The sequence below is a fragment of the Aptenodytes forsteri genome, unplaced genomic scaffold, assembly GCF_000699145.1.
Source record: "Aptenodytes forsteri isolate BGI_AS27 unplaced genomic scaffold, ASM69914v1 Scaffold60, whole genome shotgun sequence".
Lineage (NCBI taxonomy): Eukaryota > Metazoa > Chordata > Aves > Sphenisciformes > Spheniscidae > Aptenodytes > Aptenodytes forsteri.
In genome coordinates this window covers 400815-422010 of record NW_008794175.1, presented here as the reverse complement: position 1 = coordinate 422010, position 21196 = coordinate 400815, and the positions used below count along the sequence as shown (strand labels likewise).

At 39.7% G+C, this 21196-nt stretch overlaps 1 protein-coding gene across 1 annotated transcript in view; it reads left to right on the top strand.

Annotated features, from left to right (window-relative positions):
• ANO4 (anoctamin 4) overlaps positions 1-21196 on the top strand; it is a 142961-nt gene that overhangs the window by 98671 nt on the left and 23094 nt on the right. The window contains exons 10-15 of the mRNA XM_019473288.1: positions 406-540; positions 1303-1399; positions 1927-1987; positions 8631-8713; positions 14776-14916; positions 17608-17772. Coding sequence (XP_019328833.1) covers positions 406-540; positions 1303-1399; positions 1927-1987; positions 8631-8713; positions 14776-14916; positions 17608-17772 — 682 coding nt within the window. The remainder of the gene's footprint in view (positions 1-405; positions 541-1302; positions 1400-1926; positions 1988-8630; positions 8714-14775; positions 14917-17607; positions 17773-21196) is intronic.

Sequence of the window (21196 nt, the reverse complement as noted above, 5' to 3'; positions counted from 1 at the left end):
CAAATCATTTTTGCTGTTATACCCGTTTTAGGGATGAAACTGATTTCAGTGCAATTATTTGGGAAGTACAGTTACACAGCCAAAAGGCAAAGAAAGCCATCAGTTTCTCAAACACAAAGAACTAGCTTTTTTAAATGAACTCAGTGTTTCCTTTCTGAGGTCTCCACTCATCTCACTGTAAACTGTGGTTAGTGAATGTTTAAATTCATTTAAGTTCATTCATGAGGCAGATCCCTCAGTGTGGATTTAGAAGCCTAGTTGCAGGCTTTTTCTTCAGGAAATACAACTCTGCTCTCTAATCTACTCTTCAGCTATGATAGGAATATTTATTTTCTATTAACAAGCAAGATTAAGCAAATTTATTCTAATTAGCAGGTAACTTGGCTGTGTTGTGTTTTAAAACAGACGGTACTTTGGTGAGAAAATTGGGCTGTACTTTGCCTGGTTAGGCTGGTACACGGGGATGCTCTTCCCAGCTGCCTTCATTGGATTGTTTGTCTTTTTGTATGGAGTCACCACTCTGAACCACTGCCAAGTCAGGTAATGTGGGCACTTTTATAAGGGAAATTACAGCTGGGGGTTATTATGAATAATTTAAGAGATCTTCATATGAATTGTTAATTATTTCATTTTGAATTCTTGAATGAATACTCAGGAAAAGACTGTGCTTGGTTCTCGTAAGGTACCCAGTATCGAGCTTCCCTTGTTTTGTGCTCCTGAATTGGGATGGGAGGCAATGTTTCTTGCCCAGCTGCAGTTGCTGATGGTGCTGGCAACTCAGCATGAAGTAGGGAAAAAGTAGGGCTCCTTCATTACTGTTGTAACAGGCCAGCAGAAGAGTGAGGAATTTTCACTCTCTTCAAGGCCTTTCCCAAAGATCCACCACAGGGAGGCATTCTTCAGATGAAGAACCCCCTGGAACTTCTGCTGAGTGCTGCATCTCTATGTTCTTGCACACTTAAGACAAGTCACAAGAATAAGTCAAACTTAACTTTATCTGCAGTCATCCTCACCCTCCTCCTACCAATGGTCACTTCTGACTCAAGGAGAAGCTGGAAATGGTAAAGAGGTACTGCTAGGCTGGCCCTGAAGAACTGTCCTCTGCAGTTATGACTGTAAATTCTGAAGTCTTAGACAGTCAACAAATATTAATTATACACATGCAGTTATGAACATCTTGGCTTCAGTTACAGAACCAGTATTGTTCAATAAGTAACTGAATATTAGTGAAACTTATCAATCCATTTTAAGACTGATTGTTGTGCATCAAACTATTAATTTTTATCTTTTCTATTTTTCCAGTAAAGAAGTCTGCCAAGCTACAGATATCATAATGTGTCCTATATGTGATAAATATTGTCCCTTCATGAGGTTGTCGGACAGCTGCGTTTATGCCAAGGTACATTTTAAACTATGCAAATAGAAATGCTTTCCTGGTAAAAGCATTAATTTTGCCTTTTGCATTTGTCTTTAGTGAGCTTGGGTAGATAAAATCTTGAAAGGACAGATCAAGTTCAGCCAATATTAACATTCATTGTCTTTTACCAGGACTTAGTTCGGGTTGTAAAATACTTGAATGCAATTTGCACTTAGAGATTCAGCAATCCCAGATGTTGTGTCCTAGATGCATGTGCTATGGTGTCCTTGGCATCAACCTTTATCTTATGATTCATCCTTTGTATGTGGCTCCATAAAATGAATGCTTTGGGTCTGAAACAATGCTCACACCTGGTGTTGGCAGGGGTCAGTCCCAGGCCAGGCTGGCAAATAGTCCTGTCAATTGACAGGTGCATTTCACACGTCAAGGGAAGGATCCTCAGGATTGTCAGGCCAGCTGCACTCACAATCACATTAATTTTATTAGGTGAAAATAGAAAATAAAGCCTTATTATCATAAATTGATTGCACTATTAATATATCCCTCAGGTAACCCACCTTTTTGACAATGGAGCTACTGTCTTTTTTGCTGTTTTCATGGCGGTGTGGGGTAAGTTTTTGTTTTGATAGTAAGTAATTGCACAATCTTTTTCTTAAAGATTGTGATGCAACATAGGCCTTTGTAATTTCCAGCACACTTTTTTCAGACACCAAGAAAAACAATATGGGCTTGATTCTTTTCTGTTTCTGCAAAAGGAAGATGGAAGTGGTTGAAATCAGTTTTTGATGTGATAATTTTAATTAAAAGCATGAATGCAGTGTGTAGTGTCTATGTAGATAGTTATATTCTGGGGGTTTTTGTAATTGTTTTTCAATCTGTTGGCACTGAGGCCTTTTCTCTGTTACTGTTCAGGGCTCCTCTTAGCTTAGGGCAGCTCAGTTTAGTGTCTGTACTAAAATGAATTAATGTATTGTTTTTCCTACCTTGCAGAAAGGCAGTAAAGCTTAAATACATGTAAGCTGGTTGTAATTGAAGCAAAACTCTGGCGGAATAAATGGAAGATTTATTTGAATGACAAATTGATCCGCGAGTGGTCTAACTGTTGCCATGGAGGCAGAATTTTGCCATAGGACAGTTCTATTTCTGGCTCAACTATTTTTCCTACTGTGGTCTTGTAGGCAGAATTGAAGGCAAGAGGAAACAATAATTTCTGGCAGCACAAAAAAATCTTTCAAACATGCCCTGAGCATGCCCAGGCTCTTAGCTGCTACCATGCCGTTCTGAGAGAAGGTTAACACCTTTAGAAAATGGCTCAATGAGGTGCCTCAAAAATGACATCCATCTCACAGCTCCGGGTGCTTGAGCTATCCTGATTTAGCCATTGTTCTCCTGTTCTTACTCACACATCTCCAACTGCTTTGGAAAGGTGTCCAAGTAATTCTTATAATCTCCATTTTAAACTGCAAATCTCTTTACCGAGCCACAGGAGATACCCAGGAGGCAACATCAGCGCCATCAGGACAACATAGATTAGCCTACCAGTCTGTCTCAGTTCCTTCCTCCAAAACTATGCGTTTGTCTTAGTTAACTGATTAAATTAGGTCATATACCGATCAAGCCTATTCATGCCATTTCATGTAGCATTGATGGTATTAAAATACCACAAATTACATTAAGGAAAAAATCCACAGATAGTACAGATTTTGTGTTTCTCCTTGGTATTTCAGCTTTGTTTTGGAGCTACACCAGAGCTAAGAATCACCAAAAATTTCTAAGTTTTAAAGATTTTTTTAGATGTTTACTCAGCTTTTCCAACCTCTTTCTCTATGTGCTCACTGAAGTTGAGAATTTCCAAGACAGTTTAGAGGCAGGGATTTCCATCTCAGCTAGGAAAATTGATGGGTTAACATTGTTGAACGTGTATGTCACTGTTCCTAACTGCTGGTGAGCATGTCTTTGGAGTGCAGCTTTTTGTGCCAGTGCTTTTGCTCCTCCTTAACAGTAACACTGCTTTCAGGAAGCAGCTGTGCTCACAGCATTGCACCTGTGTCTTAGCACTGCCCAGAACCAAGGCTGTAGGAAAAGCAGCTCTAGGTAAGGGGAGTCCTTCATTCAGGTAACCATGCCTGGTCCTGCCTTGTGGTCGCTGTCTGGGAGAAGGCTGAGCAGGCTGAGCATGCCTGCCTACAAAATGTTGTAAGTCCTCTCTCTTTCCTGTCCCTAGTTGAGAGGAGCTGCACCTCAGTTTGGTTAGCTTCTCCTTCCTCCCCCTCCTTCAGCATCACTGTCAGACTCCCAGACCCAGTTCCCTCTGGGGATATCTCCCCACCAGCCTGTCAGGACTGGGAAATGCACTGCCCATCCATGCATTTCCAGCACCTAAGCCCACAGAGAGATAAGAAAAAATATAATAAATGCTGTCCTCTGGATGATTTGGCTAGTTGAGAAGAGACTATAGGACAGTGGCTGGGGTGAGAGCCTTCCCCACCGCTTTTCTTGGCTTACACTGTGCTTGTGAGCTTGCCACCAGGAGGGATGTAGGAGCAGCAACAGGAAGGAGGTTGTGAGTGCAGGGTAATGGTTTGGGGAATGGGGTGATCCTATGGCTCCACCCAAACTGTAGTTTCTTAAATAAGACTTTGCTGAGACAACAGTGAGATTGTGGAGATATTTTCCATACAGTTAAGGCTAAAGCAGCATTAGAACAAGGAAAGCAACACTTCCCAGGGATTTTCTGGTACTGTATTTATGAGTTGGCTTACTGCCTGTCTTAAATGGATTTTCGGTCTGCAGTAGGCCTGTTGGCAGCTGCAGGCATTACCATCATCTCAGTAAATTGTAGGGGAAGAGAAGAAACAATGATAGCAGTTTGATTGTGGAAATATTTTTTCTGTCAGCATGAAACAACTGGCAAGTGCATGACAAATTCACTGTGAAAAGTTCAGCCCTCTAGATGATCCAGTTTGACAGACACTAGCATATAAAATAATGATGGGAGTGCTTTTAAAAAAAGAGAATGAAAGCAAAAAAAGGCAGCTAGAATTGTGTTACCACTTTAGCCTGAGCTTAGCTGCTGTCTTATTATCTAAAGTACCTTCTTCACTGTCTTTAGATCCATTAGTTAACTTCCATCTTGAGGGAGAAGCCTCAGCCATTTGCTTGGGGTTTTCAAAACCAGGTGTGGTCAGGTTGGACTTCCCCCGAAGAGGTGATCTGTATGGTGGTTTCCTCCTTTTACTCTAAAGACATCTTTAACTGATGGACAAAGTGGATTGCTCACTTTTTAAGTAGAAATAAAATGCTCCTCCAAATGATGAGCAAACTGCTGTGGCCGGGCTAGGGAGAGGAATTACCACGACAAATATCAGTATGGGCTGCTTGATTTGTGGAGCAGCAATGAGCCTGGCTGTAGGACTCTGAAGCACAGGGACCCATCTTTTATAATGCTTCATTGCAGGATAAGTGGGTCCCATCAAAGTAAGGTTGGAATTGTCAAGTGCACCAGGAGATATTGGCATAGAAACACACTTTTCTTCAAAAAATATATTGACCCATCACCTCACCTATTGTATTTCTGCCCTGTTTAAGCAAAGTTTTATATAAGAAGTAAAAGTAATTGATATAATAGGAAAAAAAAAATACTTACTAAGGTATACCCAAAAGACATAAGACTTAAGACAACTTTCATTTTAAACTGATGTAGCAAAGGACAAAAGTCTCCCTTCAGTACACTGAAGGAATTCACTAGTAGTTTGTATAAGCTTTTCTGTATTGGAGCTTCTGTTGAAAGGGAAAACCCTTTCAGAAGGGTTGAAGCTATAAATCTCTGTGGTTTATAGGAAACAGTAAGTCCTTATAAACATTAATATTTTTTTGATGAACAGATTGTCGTTGATGCTCACTGAGATGTCGTCATCTCAGAAGCTGGAAAAGAATTTTTCCTTTTGAGAATCTCTGGTCTTGATGATATTTTCCAGATGTTCAAAGCCTTCAAAAAGAGGGGAGCAATAGCATTTTTTTGTGTTTCTGTGCTAGAGGGAAACACCTATACTTTGTCCTTTATGTATGCCTTGAGATATGGTGAGCTTGATGAAAAGGTAGGCCCCATTTCTGGGAAAAACTCCTCTCTCTGTACTGTCCAAATTGGATTATTACCAAAGACAGAAGAAGAGAGAAAGATGTTCATTTTAAATAAACGTTGACATTTAAAGTGCAGAAAAAAGTCATTCTCAGAAAAAAATCTAGGTAAATTTGATAATCAGTTGACTCCCAGCATGTTGCTGTAAAGCCAGATGGAATTGTAGCTTTTGCTTTTCCAATTGAAGTACTGGGGAAAGCTAGGGCAAAGATGTCACTGTCTAGATGTTTCCTGAATCTCAGTAGCAAAGTTCTGTAACCGTCCAACAGGAGAGTCCAGCTATTTATCATTTCTAATGCTTTGCTAGAAGCAAGGTGGGCTGATGGTAGTTTCTCTGTCTCTGCATATCTTTGGGGGACTAAGGGACACAAGAAAAGTCCTTTTTGAAATTTCTTCTTGTCTACCTAGAAGCATGTTTCCTTTGATAAAGGAAGTAGCTTTAGAACTTCCTTTGAACCTGAAAGGCAAAGTTGGGAGGGGAAAAAAGGCCTGGCATGAAGATTTTAACACTTTTTTCAAGCAATAAGAAATGCCAACATAAAATTTTTTTTCTAAATGTATCATTTAGTCTAATAAAAGATATTACTTTCCTACAAACCTTGCCTCTAGCATAAAACATTCACATTGATCTGCTCTCTGAGAAGACAGAATTTAAGGAGGTTCTTCAGCAATATTCCTGGTATATAGAATATATTCCAGAAATCAGCATGGATATATTAAATAGTGTTCTGAGATACAATAGGGAGGGGATTTCTGAGGGAAGGTCAGGATTAAGCTATTTGCAGCGAGAGGCCATTTGCATTAGTAGATAAGATCACAACTTGTTTCAAAAGCATCTGAGGAAATGATGTTAAGACAGCTGTTTGTACAAGTGGATGTTGAGGACTGAGCTGCAAGGTTGAGCTCTGAAGCAGGGCAAGCATAGTATAGAAAAAGCTAACAAAAGACCTGGGAGTTAAGGCCAATGAGAAATTCAAAATTCCAAGCAGGATTTTTGGAGAATTCTCAGCATCCGGTTTAAACATACCAATTGGAAAATGGGAGAACGGTAAGTACAACCGTGTCCTGTTGAGCTGTAAAAGTCAGAAAAGAATGCTGAAGTGTGATATAGGGTATTAGTGATTACTTGACTAGAAAAGAAGCAGAGAAATTTCAAAATGCAGTACTTTTTAGAAGACCTCAGTAGTACAGTGAATCAATCAAAGATGGTTATTTATAGCACATTTTAAAATATCTAGCAAGGGAAAAGTGCATACTGACCTGGATAGAGGGAGAAAATTGTAGCACAGTAAAAGCTAAAACAGCCATTCTATTTACTACTTAATGATTTGAAAATAGCTTTCTAAAGAAGCTTCAGGAACTGCACATACTTACTCTGACAGGTACTAAATATACTAAATATAATATGTATAGATTCCTCACTCCAGTTGTGTGAAGAACAAGAAAGAAAAGAAGTATGGTTCAGCACAGACATATCTGAAAGGTTCATGGCTGTGGATTCATACACCCACTCGAGTCCTGCTTCCAGCTGCTTTTTGGAATGGAAACAGAGTGGTAATAATCAGAGTGGTAGTAATCAATCAGGCTTGTTTCTCCCAGGTCTCCAAAAAGTGCAGGGCTACTTGTTTAGCCTGTACAAAATAATTCAATATAAGCTGCTAGGAGAGAAGCAGCTCCACCAAAAGACAAGTCAAGGAATGAACAATGTGGTGGTTCAGCAGCAGCGGAGCCTCATTAGCACTTACTAATTTTGCTGATCCCAACCAATCATACTGCAATTATTAAAAAAAATTGTAGAAACATTAGGCTCAGGAGATTGAATTTACTTTCTTTATTAGATTAAATCAAAGCAGCTGGTTATCTGGTGTAACATAACTCCAGCTTTCAGAAAAAGGATGACGTGATACATGAAAATGCCTTCAAACCAAATAGCTGCCTCCTTAAACGTGCTTTTGATATCTTACCTTGTCTGCTCACAGTGTTCATTTTCTAAGCATATCTTAGCTGCATTGGCTAATATATTAAAATACAATAATTCTTACTGGCTAAAAATTCACTTTCACCAAACTGATGCCAGTGCTTAGTATCATGTCACATCTTTATCAATATGCTGCAGTAGGGCAGATAGTCCATTAAGGAGATACTTTTAGGACTGGATGTGGAACATATTGTCAGGCTATTGTGACACTTTTACAGCTGATACTGTGTTAGGTCATGAACGAAGAGGTTTATGTTCTCTGTGGTTATCAGCCTGATGCTTTTCAGTGAGCAATAAAGGGAAGAGCCAAACCTCACAGCGGGAGAGGAAGCCTTTCCATTGATTTGTGTTAGCTTTAGGCAGCTTCTACATTCTTGTAACAAAACAAATTAAAAAAAACTATAACCACAAACAGGCTCAGTATTAATCTCCAGAATATGAACATATTATTTTATGACTGAGTGCTTCCTTGATTGTTCTTTCCATCACAAAATGGAAGCACAGTCATGTACAGGCATATTACACTATCTTGAACTCTGTCGATAAGGTCTCTACAGCACAGAGTGTTTAATTGTCAGATGTTAATGCCACACCGCATATACACACTCACGTAGTGTAAAAGAAGTGGTCTGGATTAGGAAGGTGTAAGACAAAAGTTCCCATTTCCTCAGTAGTAGTCTACAGATTTGCACATGCACTGGAATGTGCTGCTTCTGGGTTCTGGCTTCTGTGTATTGTAAATGGTCTTCAAAGAAGGAGTGTTTCTGCTTTATCTACAATAGCCCCAAGAAACTTGTAGTTTCATCAGAAATCTGCTATATCTGGTAATGATGACTCACGGGAGCAATTTTATTCTTTGAGAGTCCTCCCTTGGTTGGTTAGAAATTAAACATTCTCATTTAGCGCTAAATGAAATCTCTAAAGCCTCAATCATACTTGAAGGAAGCAAAGTAATCCTTAGAAAGCAATGCTTTTTGAAAGCAGTTTTGATCATCAGCATGATTTGCTGTTCAAAGGAACCCATTTATGCAAAGAAATGAAAATAATGTAACAGCTTCATTCAACAGTTCTGTGATAGTAGTTAATATTTTCTTGACTTAAAAACAACTTTGTATTTTTTTTTCTATTTGCTCCAGCAACTGTTTTTCTGGAGTTTTGGAAAAGAAGGCGAGCAGTAATTGCTTATGACTGGGACTTGATAGACTGGGAAGAAGAAGAGGTTTGTATAAAAAAATGTGCTGCGTGCTGCTTAATCTTTAATACAAAAAGATTTGGTTAAAAATGTAAGCATGTTTTTCTTTTGGATTTATTTTCAATTAATTCTTCAAATCTTCATAAACTAGGAAACAAGCATTTTTCTCCACAGATGTTTCCTCTGGAATGTGAAGAAACTTTCCCCAGGCCAAACTGTCCTCTCTTTTTACACCTTTGTAAATCTAAATTAATTTCAACGTATCAGTGGCTATCGTTGTGGGATATTTCAGGAAAAAAAGTGCACTTTGGGGGAAGCTAACAGATTTTGCTTTTGAATCCAAGGAAATTCTTGACAGCCCAGGGTACCATGAATTTTGGCAAGAAATTCTTGACAGCCCAGGGTACCATGAAGTATGAGTTTTATCTATTCTTTTAGATAGCCACTAAGAATATTGATGGAGAGAGAGCCTTGTGAGGCTTGTACCAGCTTCTGAATGTTCAGGTGCTGGTTACCTAAGTATACAGTACTGCGGAGAGACCGAGGGAGGACTCAAAGGACTTAACTCATCCTCTGTTGGTAGAGGAAATCCCCTTACGGAGGAAACTAAACAGCGAAAAATAGCCTTAACCTTCTTCTGTGGTGGTTACCAGAAAGAAACAGCATGCTCTTGGGACTGAGAGCTGAGGTCTAAGTGGAACTAGAAGGTTTTATTATGCAGAAGAAAAGCAAGATTCAGTAGGTGTGGCAGAAAAAGTGCTCCTCGAGTGGGATTTGGACATACAGGTGTCCACAGAGTCTGCCCTCCTTCCTCTCCAGAGACTGTCCTGAAGCACTTGGAGGGCCTGTAAGAGGCTGCTGTAGTGGTCTCAATGCAGTTGAACTTCAATATTGCTGCCTCTGTGGAAGAATTTCTTTTTCCTTAATCTTGCCAGCAAACAGACTTCTGAGTTATGGGATTTTTATCTCTATGAGACAATGCAGTTCAATGAGGCCATGAAACCGTACAATTGCTCATTTGCTGGTAGGATTTTTTTAAAATGCTTAATGACTAAGAAAATAATCCAAGAATATAAAATGAAATACCTTACATAACTGGAAATTGGTTTCTTTATAGAAACAGGAACATCATTATTTGTGCACGTGTGATTCTTGCAATTCTTGGTGATACTTCAGGACTATTGTCATATATTTAGAAAATACTCTAATACTGATTTAACTCTCCTGAGATTAGCAGCCTGCTCTTGCCAATGCTGACGAGTCACAGAGAGACCACACTGAGATAGTCCTACCTGAGGTTCAAATATTGGTCAGGACTGACCTGCAGTGATCATGTCCTCTCATGGCTAGTTGCAAAAAAACCACTGCTGCTGCTGACAGCTAAGGCAAAAGACAGATGTACCAGATTGCTGTTTCCAAGTCAGGATTATAGCTCAGTGTCCCCAGAATGAGAAGGAGCCTTTAAACTAACAAAATACACACGCAAATACAGTATGAGGCCCTTTTTATGTTTTTCCCAGGAAGCCTGGTCTTACAGATGTTTATAGTTTGGGATGTTATATATCTGCACCTTTCACCATTTAACCTACCTGGATTTGGGATTATGCTGATTTATAAAGCCATCCACCTGAATCTTCTATGATCAGTTGATTTACAAATATTGAATATCCTGGTAATGTTGTCCTTAACTGATGCTTTGCTTTTTTTTTTTTTTTCTTTTTTTCTTTTCATGTAATAATACTAAGTGATTTCTGGCTGGTGTGGTAATGCTTAGAGGAGTCTTTTGCTCAGGTGTGAGCACAATGGCTCCAAGCCCATTCAGGACCACTCCCCATTCTGTTTCCCTCTCCTCTTTATGCACGTGCCCAAACTCCTCTTACAACCTTGCTGCTACTACTGAAAGTGCATGTCCTCTTGCAGAGCCTGGAGGAAAAAATTCCCATGGAAGATTCGCTCTCTGCTTTCTAAGCTTTTTTGGAAGAGCATTACCACGCCTATGCAACAAAGCCTTTAGCTGGAATAAATACTGAAAAGGCAGAAGAGAGTAGAGTTCCTAGATTTTTCCTCTTCCAGTCAGAAAGCCTTGAAAGAGCTTCTGGTAGTTGAAACTATCCTCATAGAAATATAATGTGTTTATTTTATGATGTCTGTTAAATAACATTATTTTTTATAAGAGATGCTTATGTTCCACTGGCAGATTATTTCAGTTTGGCCTGCAGGATGACATATGCATGTTGGTAATTTTCAGAGGATACCTGCTCCCTGCTGATGGTCAGCTGGTCTTTTATTCTCACACCAGGCTTTTTCCAGTGAGCTCTGTCAACAAAGACCTCAGTCAGGTGCCCTGGGGCCATGGTGAATGTACCTGCTCCAGAGCTATTCATTGCACCTTCTTACAGTTCTAGAGGGAGTTTTATAAGTCTCTACAGCAGGAGGTAGCAATCTTTTCAGAAGCAGTGTGCCAGATGGTAACATCCTCTCTCAAATTAGAGGTTAAAAATGCCAGTAGGAACTCAACTGGCTGCTTCTCAAAGATTTATGTGATCAGTCATCAGAGCATCAGTATCTCATTGCCATTTGAGGCATCAGTTCCTCCTTTGTTCAGCGTTTAGTGGGATCCCAAGAGTGGGAGCCGATTGCCTCCCAGAGGTGTCTTCTCTGAAGATGCTACAGCTGCCAGTGCCCATACCTACTGCACAACTCAAGCTTATCCTTGCTTTAAGGTCAGCTGTATGGACCACAGCCTCCTCTTCTTGAGTGTGGAATGCTGCACTTTTCCATTGGCACTGGGGTCTTTGCAGGACTTTGCCCGAGACAGTCACAGTTTAGAAGCAGGTGTCCCAGATGAAAAAGCGTTGAGATCGTTTCCCCATTCTGTGGTTCAAAGTCCACCTCTTCACTTTGCCATTGCCTTCAGCTGCAAGCAGGATGACCTGCAAACCACAGGCTTTGCAAGAAGGCTTACTTCTGGAGGTGCTATCATTGTCCCAGTGATCAAGATGCAGATTTTCAATCTTTTACAAATCCCTTTTCTACATCTGGGCTATAGAGGACTATATATCCTTGGACTAGGAAGGATAGGACTCCTGCAAGAATTCACCTGTTGAAGGACTTGGAAACCTCCTGAAAGAAAAGGATATATTTCACAAAGAAATTTAGAGTAGCTCTTCTAGTGAAGAAAGATCTGGCCTAAGGCGCTGCACAAAGATCTGGCCTAAGGCAGTGCACATTAATCCATATTTGATACTCCAGAAATCAGTATGGTTTCTCCTGTGAGTAAAGAATTGGAATGATCCATGTTTGAGAAGCAGGAAGGAAGGAGAACGGTCTGTTTTATGTAGATTGAAAAAGACACATCCTGCGGAGTTTGATCATGAAGTTATACATGCCAGTGAGATGTCAGTGAGAATTTTGTCTCCATAAGGTGAAAATTTTACTCCTAAAAGTGCTACTTTCTAATAAAATCACTGCTAATTAGATTTCTTCTCTACATTCCATTCAGTTATCACTGGACAAAATCAGCCGATTTCTTTTATTAGCTATTTCAAAGAAATCAATTAAAGAGTTCTAATTACCGTTTTAAGTCACAAGCTTTTGTTAATGAAGATTGTTATTTTTATTAACATTATCTGCTATGTCTAGCTTTTGCTTGCTTTAATTTTCATTGTCAAATTGAAAAATAAGGTTTTGCTACAGAGGGAAATTTATTAATTCCTACCAACAATAGATAGGAAAAAAGAAACATTTATAAGGCTTCCTATCACTTTGTTATCACTTTGCTGTTCTAAATGAAGAGACGAAGAAATGAAACAATGAAGACGATGGGAAGAAGAATTAAATTTGTTCAGATATGCAACCTTGTGAATTCCTCACCACTTTAGATTTTCACCCAAGGAAGGCATGCAGCAGCTCCTGCAGTGTCCCCCAGCCTGGGGACATGGGCTGACTGTGTTCTGGCTCTTTCAACCCTACATATCTGGATTTCCTTTTCTTGTAAATGAGGTGCAAGGTGGGAGACATGGAGAGTAACTGGGTCTTGGCTGGGTGTGCAACAAGAAACCAACTGAGCAGAGTTTCTGGCACTCCCAGCTGAAATACGGCTTCTGTTGCTATTTACAGCGTACTTTTTTCTTTTTCTTCAGTGTCACTTTCTTTATATCATTAACCTCAGCCAGATACAGTACTGTTCACTTCCTGCCCCAAGCTGTGCTCAGCATTGCTGAGTGTCATTAAACAGGTATGAAGGTTAATGCCAGAGTTTCAGTTTTGGGTGGAGATGTAGCTGTAAAAATAGCATTTGCTATTATCTGAATTGACTGGAGATCATAGGAGATACCTAGATTCATGGACGGGTGGATATGATAAGGACTTCCCTATAGTGGAGACTGTAAAAGATAATCAAACCTTGGCTTAGAGAGAGCTGCAGAGAAGAAAGGGCTTCTTGTATATGACTTGGTAAGTCAGCTGGCAGAGTCCTTGCACAGTCTACAGGGTGCAATTCTCAAGCGCCCTGCTTCAGTGCTATCACGCTGTCCTTCTGCATGTCCCTGGGCACACGGGAATACTACTTGCATTGTTTCTTTTGCTAGATTATGGTCTGCTCAGCAGCCTTCAGCCCTGATATGGCAGGAACAGCTTGAGCACGGTAGTATAAGAGCAAGGTGTTATCCTGCCTTCACAGAAACGTGCTTAGCCTTTGTATGTAGCTGATGTAGGGCTGGTTCCCTCAAGCACATAATTAGTTACACAGGCATTGCAGCTGAGCATACATGCCTCAACTTTTTTTTAATACCATGTTACCAGGTTGCTGCTTGAATTTGGAAATTAACTGTATTGAGAAAGTGCCTTCAAAATTGGAGAGAATGAGAATGACATTACTTTATTTTTTTTCTTTTCCCCCGGGGAATTTTATAAAAAGGATGTAGGATTTTAGGATATCTTATTTTTATTCACATTCTAAAGACTTGTATGAGCAGTTAACTTTCACCTATTTCAATGCAGTCATTTAAGGTCCGGTCATTTACAACTTTCAGTCAGTCAAAGTTAAATTAAATGCAGTTGAAGGCTTGGAAGTGACTGAAATTGGTAAGCTGAGTTCTTTGTTGTTACAAAGAAATGCACAGCAGAGGCCTGGTAGAAAAGCTGCAAAGACAGTCCATAGCTGCCTTTGTGCTCCCTTGTAGCCAGCTGTACCATGGGCCAGTTCTCCAGTATGCATCAGAGCATTGTAAAACTTGATCTAATGTATATGGACTGCTAGCAGCTTTGAGAGTCCATCTTCGCAGCCTGGTGCTTTCTCTCATCTCTCACAGCATCCTCGATGTCCGACTTGGGTGAGGTGGCACAGGACACACGGCTATTGGTGAACCTCCCAGATGGCAGGGCAGTGGGGTAGCCCTACTGCAGCTGAAAACTGTGAGGTCTTACCCAAACTAAGCGTGAACCCTGTCTTCTGACAAGGCTATAAACAGATGTAACCAAGTCTCCCTGCAAAAAATCCCCAGGTTTCTTTTCAGAAGAGAGTTTTTATGGCAAAGCAGGACTTGACATTTCTGCTGCTGAAAGCTGTTCCTGCTAATAATATTGTCCAAGTTAGGAAGGAGCTGAGCAATATTAGATGGCATGGCTCCTTCTTCAAATGCTGAGAAACTTTTGCTGATAATGGGAAGGTAACCAATTACCTAGCAAACTGCAATTGGGTTTGGAAAAAGGAGGTTTGTTGTTTTTTTTCTTTTTGCTTTGTTGTAGAATTCCAGTATCAATAGGATAATACTAGGCTGGAAAACTCTGTGGTATCAACCTTAAAATTATTTGGCTTACAGCCATATAGTTTGAAAAAGCATTGTTTAGATGTGTAGCTAATTGGGGAGTTTACTAAATACTTCCAATATGGTTTTATGGGTACAGTGATTTATTCTAGTTCTCATGAAGGAGACCTGATTTCCCAGCTCAGCTTTTATAGTAGCTGTGCCAGCTGCTGAATTCAAAGATGTAATTCCCAATAACAGTGATCTGATAAATGATCTGAAGTTTCCTACAGAATCTTTCCTAGCTGTGCTGTATATAAACATTGTCTGTCTGTTCTTTAGGAGGAAATACGTCCGCAGTTTGAAGCCAAGTACTCCAAGAAAGAACGAATGAACCCCATATCCGGGAAGCCAGAGCCTTATCAAGCATTTGCAGATAAATGCAGCAGACTTATTGTTTCTGCATCTGGAATATTTTTTATGGTTTGAGAACTTTTATTTATTTACCAGCTGAAAAAATACAAGATAACATTATCTCTGTTGAGAGAGTATGGAGGTATTGGATATGACTGCTTGAAAATGAAATGAGCTCTAGCATGTTTACTGCAGGCTGAAAATCTGTACGCAGCAAATAGCCTGAGTTTCTGTAAAGTCCCACACTAGTTTACTCTTCACTGAGTCTCACAGATAGTTAAGTCCTTCCTTCAATGCTAAACACATAAGGCTATATGTAGTGACACACATACCGGAATGGTGACGCTACCACATTTAGACACCAACTTCAGCTGGCTGAATTAGCTCACTGATTTCCTTGCCTTCCCTGTGTAGACAGTGCAGAGTGATGGGGAGAGATGTCATGGAAGAGGCAGTCGTTCTTTGTAATCTCTACAGAGAACATAACTAAGATGCCTAGAGTGCTTAATGATGTTAATATGTCCTAGTTTTTCAGTGTATTGAGGAGGTAAGGAAAGAGGGTTCATATTCCTAGTGCAATTGAAATGGAGAAACCGATGTTCCTTGCCTAAAATGAGGCATCTCTCCCCCTTCCAAAGTGCAAAACTAAATGCAGCAGCAAAATCTCTCCTAACAGAGCGCTGCATGCATTTCTGCTGAAATGCCCCCATCCTCTAATTTCACTGAATGTATTATTCACTGTTATTCACATGACAACAGCAGTGGTAGGATTGGTCTTGAAAACACAGCTGGCATCAACTCAGACCCTCATGGAATTTACTAGGGCTTTTCCCAGAGGCTAGAAAATGATACATGTGTATAACTTCAGGAGCTGTGGAGAGCCAGGTGGGTGAGCTAGCGCAGTAACTTTGTGTTTGAATGAGACGGGAGGGAATAGGGCAGAGGGTTTGTAAGAAACTGATGGCTTCAAAATTTTCCAAAGCAATCTTGGACAAGAAAGGCAAGAGCAATATTGAGATGAACTGTGCTCTGCTGTGTCAGGTGGATGGAAAGAGACACACAGAGAAACACTGGGCATGAGGAGCCAACATACTGTCTGACTCAGCCCTTGAAGACACTATATCTGCTCTGGACTGCAGTCTCTGCTCAGAATTGGTTGTACACCTGCAACATTTTGCATTTTCCCTACATTTTTTTCTTGAAGGGGGGACACTTTTCACTCCCTACCCTTTGCAAAGGCAGTCATTGATCTTAGCCTAGTGATAGATCTTGCTCAAAGTGTCAGAGAGTAGCCTTGCTCTGAATTGCATGCACCACAAATTGTCCCCATAACAGTCCTTGAAACAGGACAAGGATTATTTTCACTGAAGATATTTTTTATTACTGGCATAGCATGAGCTTCCAATGAGTTAGAAAAAATCTGAATTTTCCCCCATTTAGGTAAAAATATTCCTTAAAAATTATAGCTTTAAGCACAGGAGATATACGCTTATCAAAACTTCGAGTTAGAGCAGTTCTCAACATTTCAGAGCATTGACTCTCACAGTGCAGTTACTAATACAGCTTGAATCAGGTTAGTGATTCCCTGTTAACAAAGGAAAGTGGTCCTTCTTCCCCTCAAGACTATGCAGGGAATCCAGAGGCAATCCTCTAGCTTGGTAACTTTGTAATGTTTCTATGAGCTGCCAATGTGGTAGCAGAAAATCTAATAAACTAGCCCTTCGTCACACACACTTTTCTTTTTCGTCTGCACTGGGATTATGTCGATCAGTTCAGTAACTCATAAAATATAAAAACAGCTTGATTAGCATTCAGTGTTTTCAAAATCATTTTGCCCATTAAATTAGCTTAGATATACTTCAGTTTTGATAGGTTTAAGTTGTCTATGCATAACCTTGGAATACACCTATCTTTTGCAAATAATCATCTGTCTTCTACTGAAGAAACTCTCTCTCCTTATCTAATAAGGTAGCTAACAGGTACTGTGTCAGAGTTTCTATGAGATGAGTCACCCACGCTAATTCCCAACTGTTTGTCCTTTAGGTGGCTTGCTAAACTGTGACATAAATTGGTCACGATGGAAAACAGTTGTCATTTAGTGCTCAACTGTTGCATATGGAACATCAAGTGATTTAGCAGCCTGGCTCAGCTGCATGGCTTTTCACATTATAACTGTCACATTTGCTGAAAGTCTCATCAGAGAAGAAATTACAAGGGCAGTTGAATTTGTTACCTTCCCTAGATAGAATCTTTCCAGAACTGTAGCAAGAAACAGCTTGCTGAGGTAGCTTGCCAGGGTTGTTGTTGAGGTAGTGCTTACAAATGGAGACATTTTTTCCTGTAAGTGTGAAGTCCATCAAAGCAAAAAATCCATCCCAAAAATGACACCATCAAGCTGGGACATCAGCTTGAGACTAGCCTTTGCACATCGTGGAACATGCCTGTAAGGAAAATTTCTAATTCCCAGAGCTGGCAACACTGTTTCCCACATTAATGCTAAGGAAGAGATACATTTTCAAGAGCATGTTTAAAACTAAAAATTATTTTAAAATTATTTCAAAGATATTTTGCATTATGGAAAATAAAAAGGACTTCACAATAAGAATAATATTCACGCTGAAACCTTTCTCTGGAATCAAAATGGATGTATTTTTCAAGTCTTTCATTTCATTTTTTTAGTTTTCATAGTTTCAGGGAGACGTAAACTCCTGTTCTATTGAAAGTTTTCAGGTTCTTCTCTCTGATTTTTTCTTCCTTTAGATCTGTGTGGTGATTGCTGCTGTTTTTGGCATTGTTATTTACCGTGTTGTGACTGTCAGCACTTTTGCTGCCTTTAAGTGGGCTTTAATCAGGAATAACTCTCAGGTTGCAACTACAGGGACTGCAGTGTGCATCAACTTTTGCATCATCATGCTACTGAATGTGGTGAGTAAAACTAACATATCCAAAGTTATACCTGAGCCATCGGATCAGTAGATATCTCAGTCTGCAGACCACTGAATGCTTTTGGTTCCTTTTTCAGCGGGAAGGGAGTGTCTCGCTAAGCCAGACATGGCATTATTGTTTATGGACATCATTCGCTATTTATGTAAAGTACAATTCCAAACCCAAAACGTTATGTAAAGCATGTTTGAATGTTCTAAAAAATATTTTAGGGAGACATGTCTGTACTCCTGTTTTATCCGCTGCCTCCTTTTTTCCTTTGTTTGCAGGTTTCAGTCCATTTCATTAATATTCTTCTTTTTAATTAGTGTTTTGATGTTATTTTTTAAACACAGTGGCCAAGCTTAATTCTTATTTATACTAGTGTCAGTAATTCCAGCTTCAGTTTTCGCAGGAGTTTACCAGTGAGGATATGCATATACAGACATAATGTCCATATGCAGGAGAACTCCCTTGGGCTGAAAACTTCACGAGGCTTGAGCAGACGTGACTTGTTCCATGAGCTGCCTATGGCCTTTGCCAGGGTACATGAGAGACATGGTCTGGGTGCATTGTAGGGGGGCTGGCTGAGGTCAGGTTATTGTGAACTGGTTTGGAACCAGACTTGGGACAAAGACAAAAAGGGAATTTCTATGTGGTAACAGCCCCCATAAGACTAAGTATAGCATAGATTAGATGGGGAATGAGTTTCATCGTTCCATCGAGATGCAGGTACTTCTGTATATTGCTGTGATAGCAATGTGTCTTCTATTAGTTGCTCTTGGCAAGAGGTATATGGCCTTTTACTATCAGGTTTTTGTCAACTGACATTATAAGAATGCATTTTAAGGCAGAGGAGGGATCAACCTCCAAGCCATCCAGATACTGGAACCAGGGTGGAGTATCTCTACCCACTCAGTAGCAAGTGTCTTCTGCAAAAAGCATGTTAGGCTTTGCTCCAAGAGAGATGCTGACTTACTTCCTAGGGGAAATATAAGATGTTATTTCAGGCCTGCACATTTCCAAGTGCTGGCTTGGAGACTACTTTCTTTCCTGTGCAATACCCAAGCATTTCCATTTCATCTAAAAGTTGATTTGAACAGCCCCTTGTTTATATAGCAGGAAATTCCAAGAGGTAGGACTTCACTTCTCCTTTTGGCATAGGCAAGACTGGATTGGTGACTAGGACAGTCTATTAAGCTGTTGGCTTTCCTGTGTTTTCCCTAAGATAGGACTATAGGCTGAGAAAGGGCAGAAAGAAGAGGTGAAAGCTGTTATTCCCTCTGAATTTGTACTGATGACTCTCTTCTTTTATGTTATTTTTGATTTATTGTTTGTTGCCTGCAGCTTTGGGCGGGTTTCTTTAATCTACCTAGAGCACACAATAAGCATAGAAGAAATAAAAAGAAAACTATATATATCTATGTCAGTACAACATCCATTTCCAAGCTCTCAGTATAAGTCATTGTATATGCAGTGAAGCAGCAACAAAGAAATACTGCACAAACAAAATTACTTGTTTCTCAAAGAGTTTTACAGCTTAGAGAAATTTTTAAAGTAATGGAAGATGGCTTGAAGGTGCCTTTTGAGAAACTTTGTTTTATTCCCTAAAATACATCAAATAAATAGAGCACTGCAAAGATGGAGTTCTTAAGCATTATACTCATTACCATGCAATAAACACCACAGCCTTAGATCTGGATATAGCTCATGGAAACAAAAGATCCCCAAAATATGAAACTGCATGAGCTTTTCAAAAGAAGGACTTAAGAACATAATTCCTCACTTCCCGTGATGGATTAATGTAGTTTACTGAAGGACAGTAGTGGGATTTATTTTGGCAAAAAAAAAAAAATCCCCAGGAGCAATTCAGGTAGTTGAATCCTCTACAAACTGTGACTCAAGAAAAGTAGCAGGAGAGCAAGCAAAGATACAGTAATAAAACCAGAATGGACCAAGATGTATATAACAGTAGGGAATTCGCTGCTAGGAAGCCTGGAAAACCGCCAGTGATTCTGATACAAGTTGGCAACCTCTCTAAGCATCAGGGGAAAGGTCTAAACCAAAAGAAACTTCTAGAGTGGATGCTCTGAGAGCTAGGTACATACACTGACACATCCATCATGACAAAATGAAATGACCTTCAAGCATAATGTCTCCCAGATAATCATGCAGCCTGACCTGGGAACAATCATTAGCTTTACCAAGGTTAATAAAACCTGTTAATTCCAGTGATACCGCCCATAGAAAATATGAACACAGAACAGAATATGATCCTAAACAAGGCCCCTTGGGACTAGTATCGATAAGCTGCAGTAGCAGATAATTAGATCCAAACATTGTTAACAGAATCTCTAACACAGTCTTACTGTTCCAGGAGGAATAGCAACAAAATACAGTTTTGATACCCCCTTCTGCAGAGCAATGTACATTTATAAAATAGCACACTCCCTGCTGGGATCAGGATATAAACCACCCAGACATTTAGCACTTTTGCAGTTGCCCTTAAGAGATGCTTTTAAACGTAGAAGAAGCCACCTTTTTCATTACTTGAAACAAAACTGTTTACTCTAAAGGCAGCAAAAAGCTATTCTAAGCAAGAAGTGGTTGTTAACATGGATGAGATAATTCAGGGTGACTTCAGTTCTTAAGCAGGCAGTTTGATCTGTAAATTGTACATAACTCAATTTAAGCAAGAGTTTATAAGGATAACTGCAAATGAAGAGAAACATTGCTGATATGCACTTTAGGAATAAGTAAGTGCTTGAGCCTGAAATATGAGGAGCTTTGTATCCCTGTAGGCATCAGTGAGAGTTAAGGACATTTAGCATTTTGTGGGAACAGGCTCCAGACTCCTTTAAAGCAAATGGAAATCGTATTAATTTACACTAAGACTGATGTTGGTGGTGATGTACTTCACAGGTTCAAAACACCTTTGTAAATACTAATTGTGAAAACTCTCTAAGTTAGTTTTTGTAAGCTTTATGAAGTTAGCAGTCTCCCAGAGAGTTTGAGAGCATGGTATCTGCTAAGCGCAGAAAGTAGCACTTAGGATTTAGAACAATGTCACAGACTCAGAGTAAGAAATGTGTCTGGTGATGGGGATTACTAAAGACTTTCTCTGAAGCAACCCTGTCTCCCCAGTGTCTTTCCTTTCAGCACCAAAAAAATCCCAGACAAAACCAAAAAGCCCAAAATACCCAGCATACCAGAGCATGCTCTTACTAGGGTGATTTTTTTTGTGAGATAAATGTTCCATAAGTAACTAAAACAAAAATGCCAGTTGTGCTATTGTTCTGCTTTGTGTTTTTGGAAAAGTTATCTGACCCTTTTTCACTGTGTATGTAAAATAGGGACAGTGACACAATTTTTTTTCTCCATATATTGTAGATGAAAAGAGCTGAGTATAAGCTTTAAAAATATTACT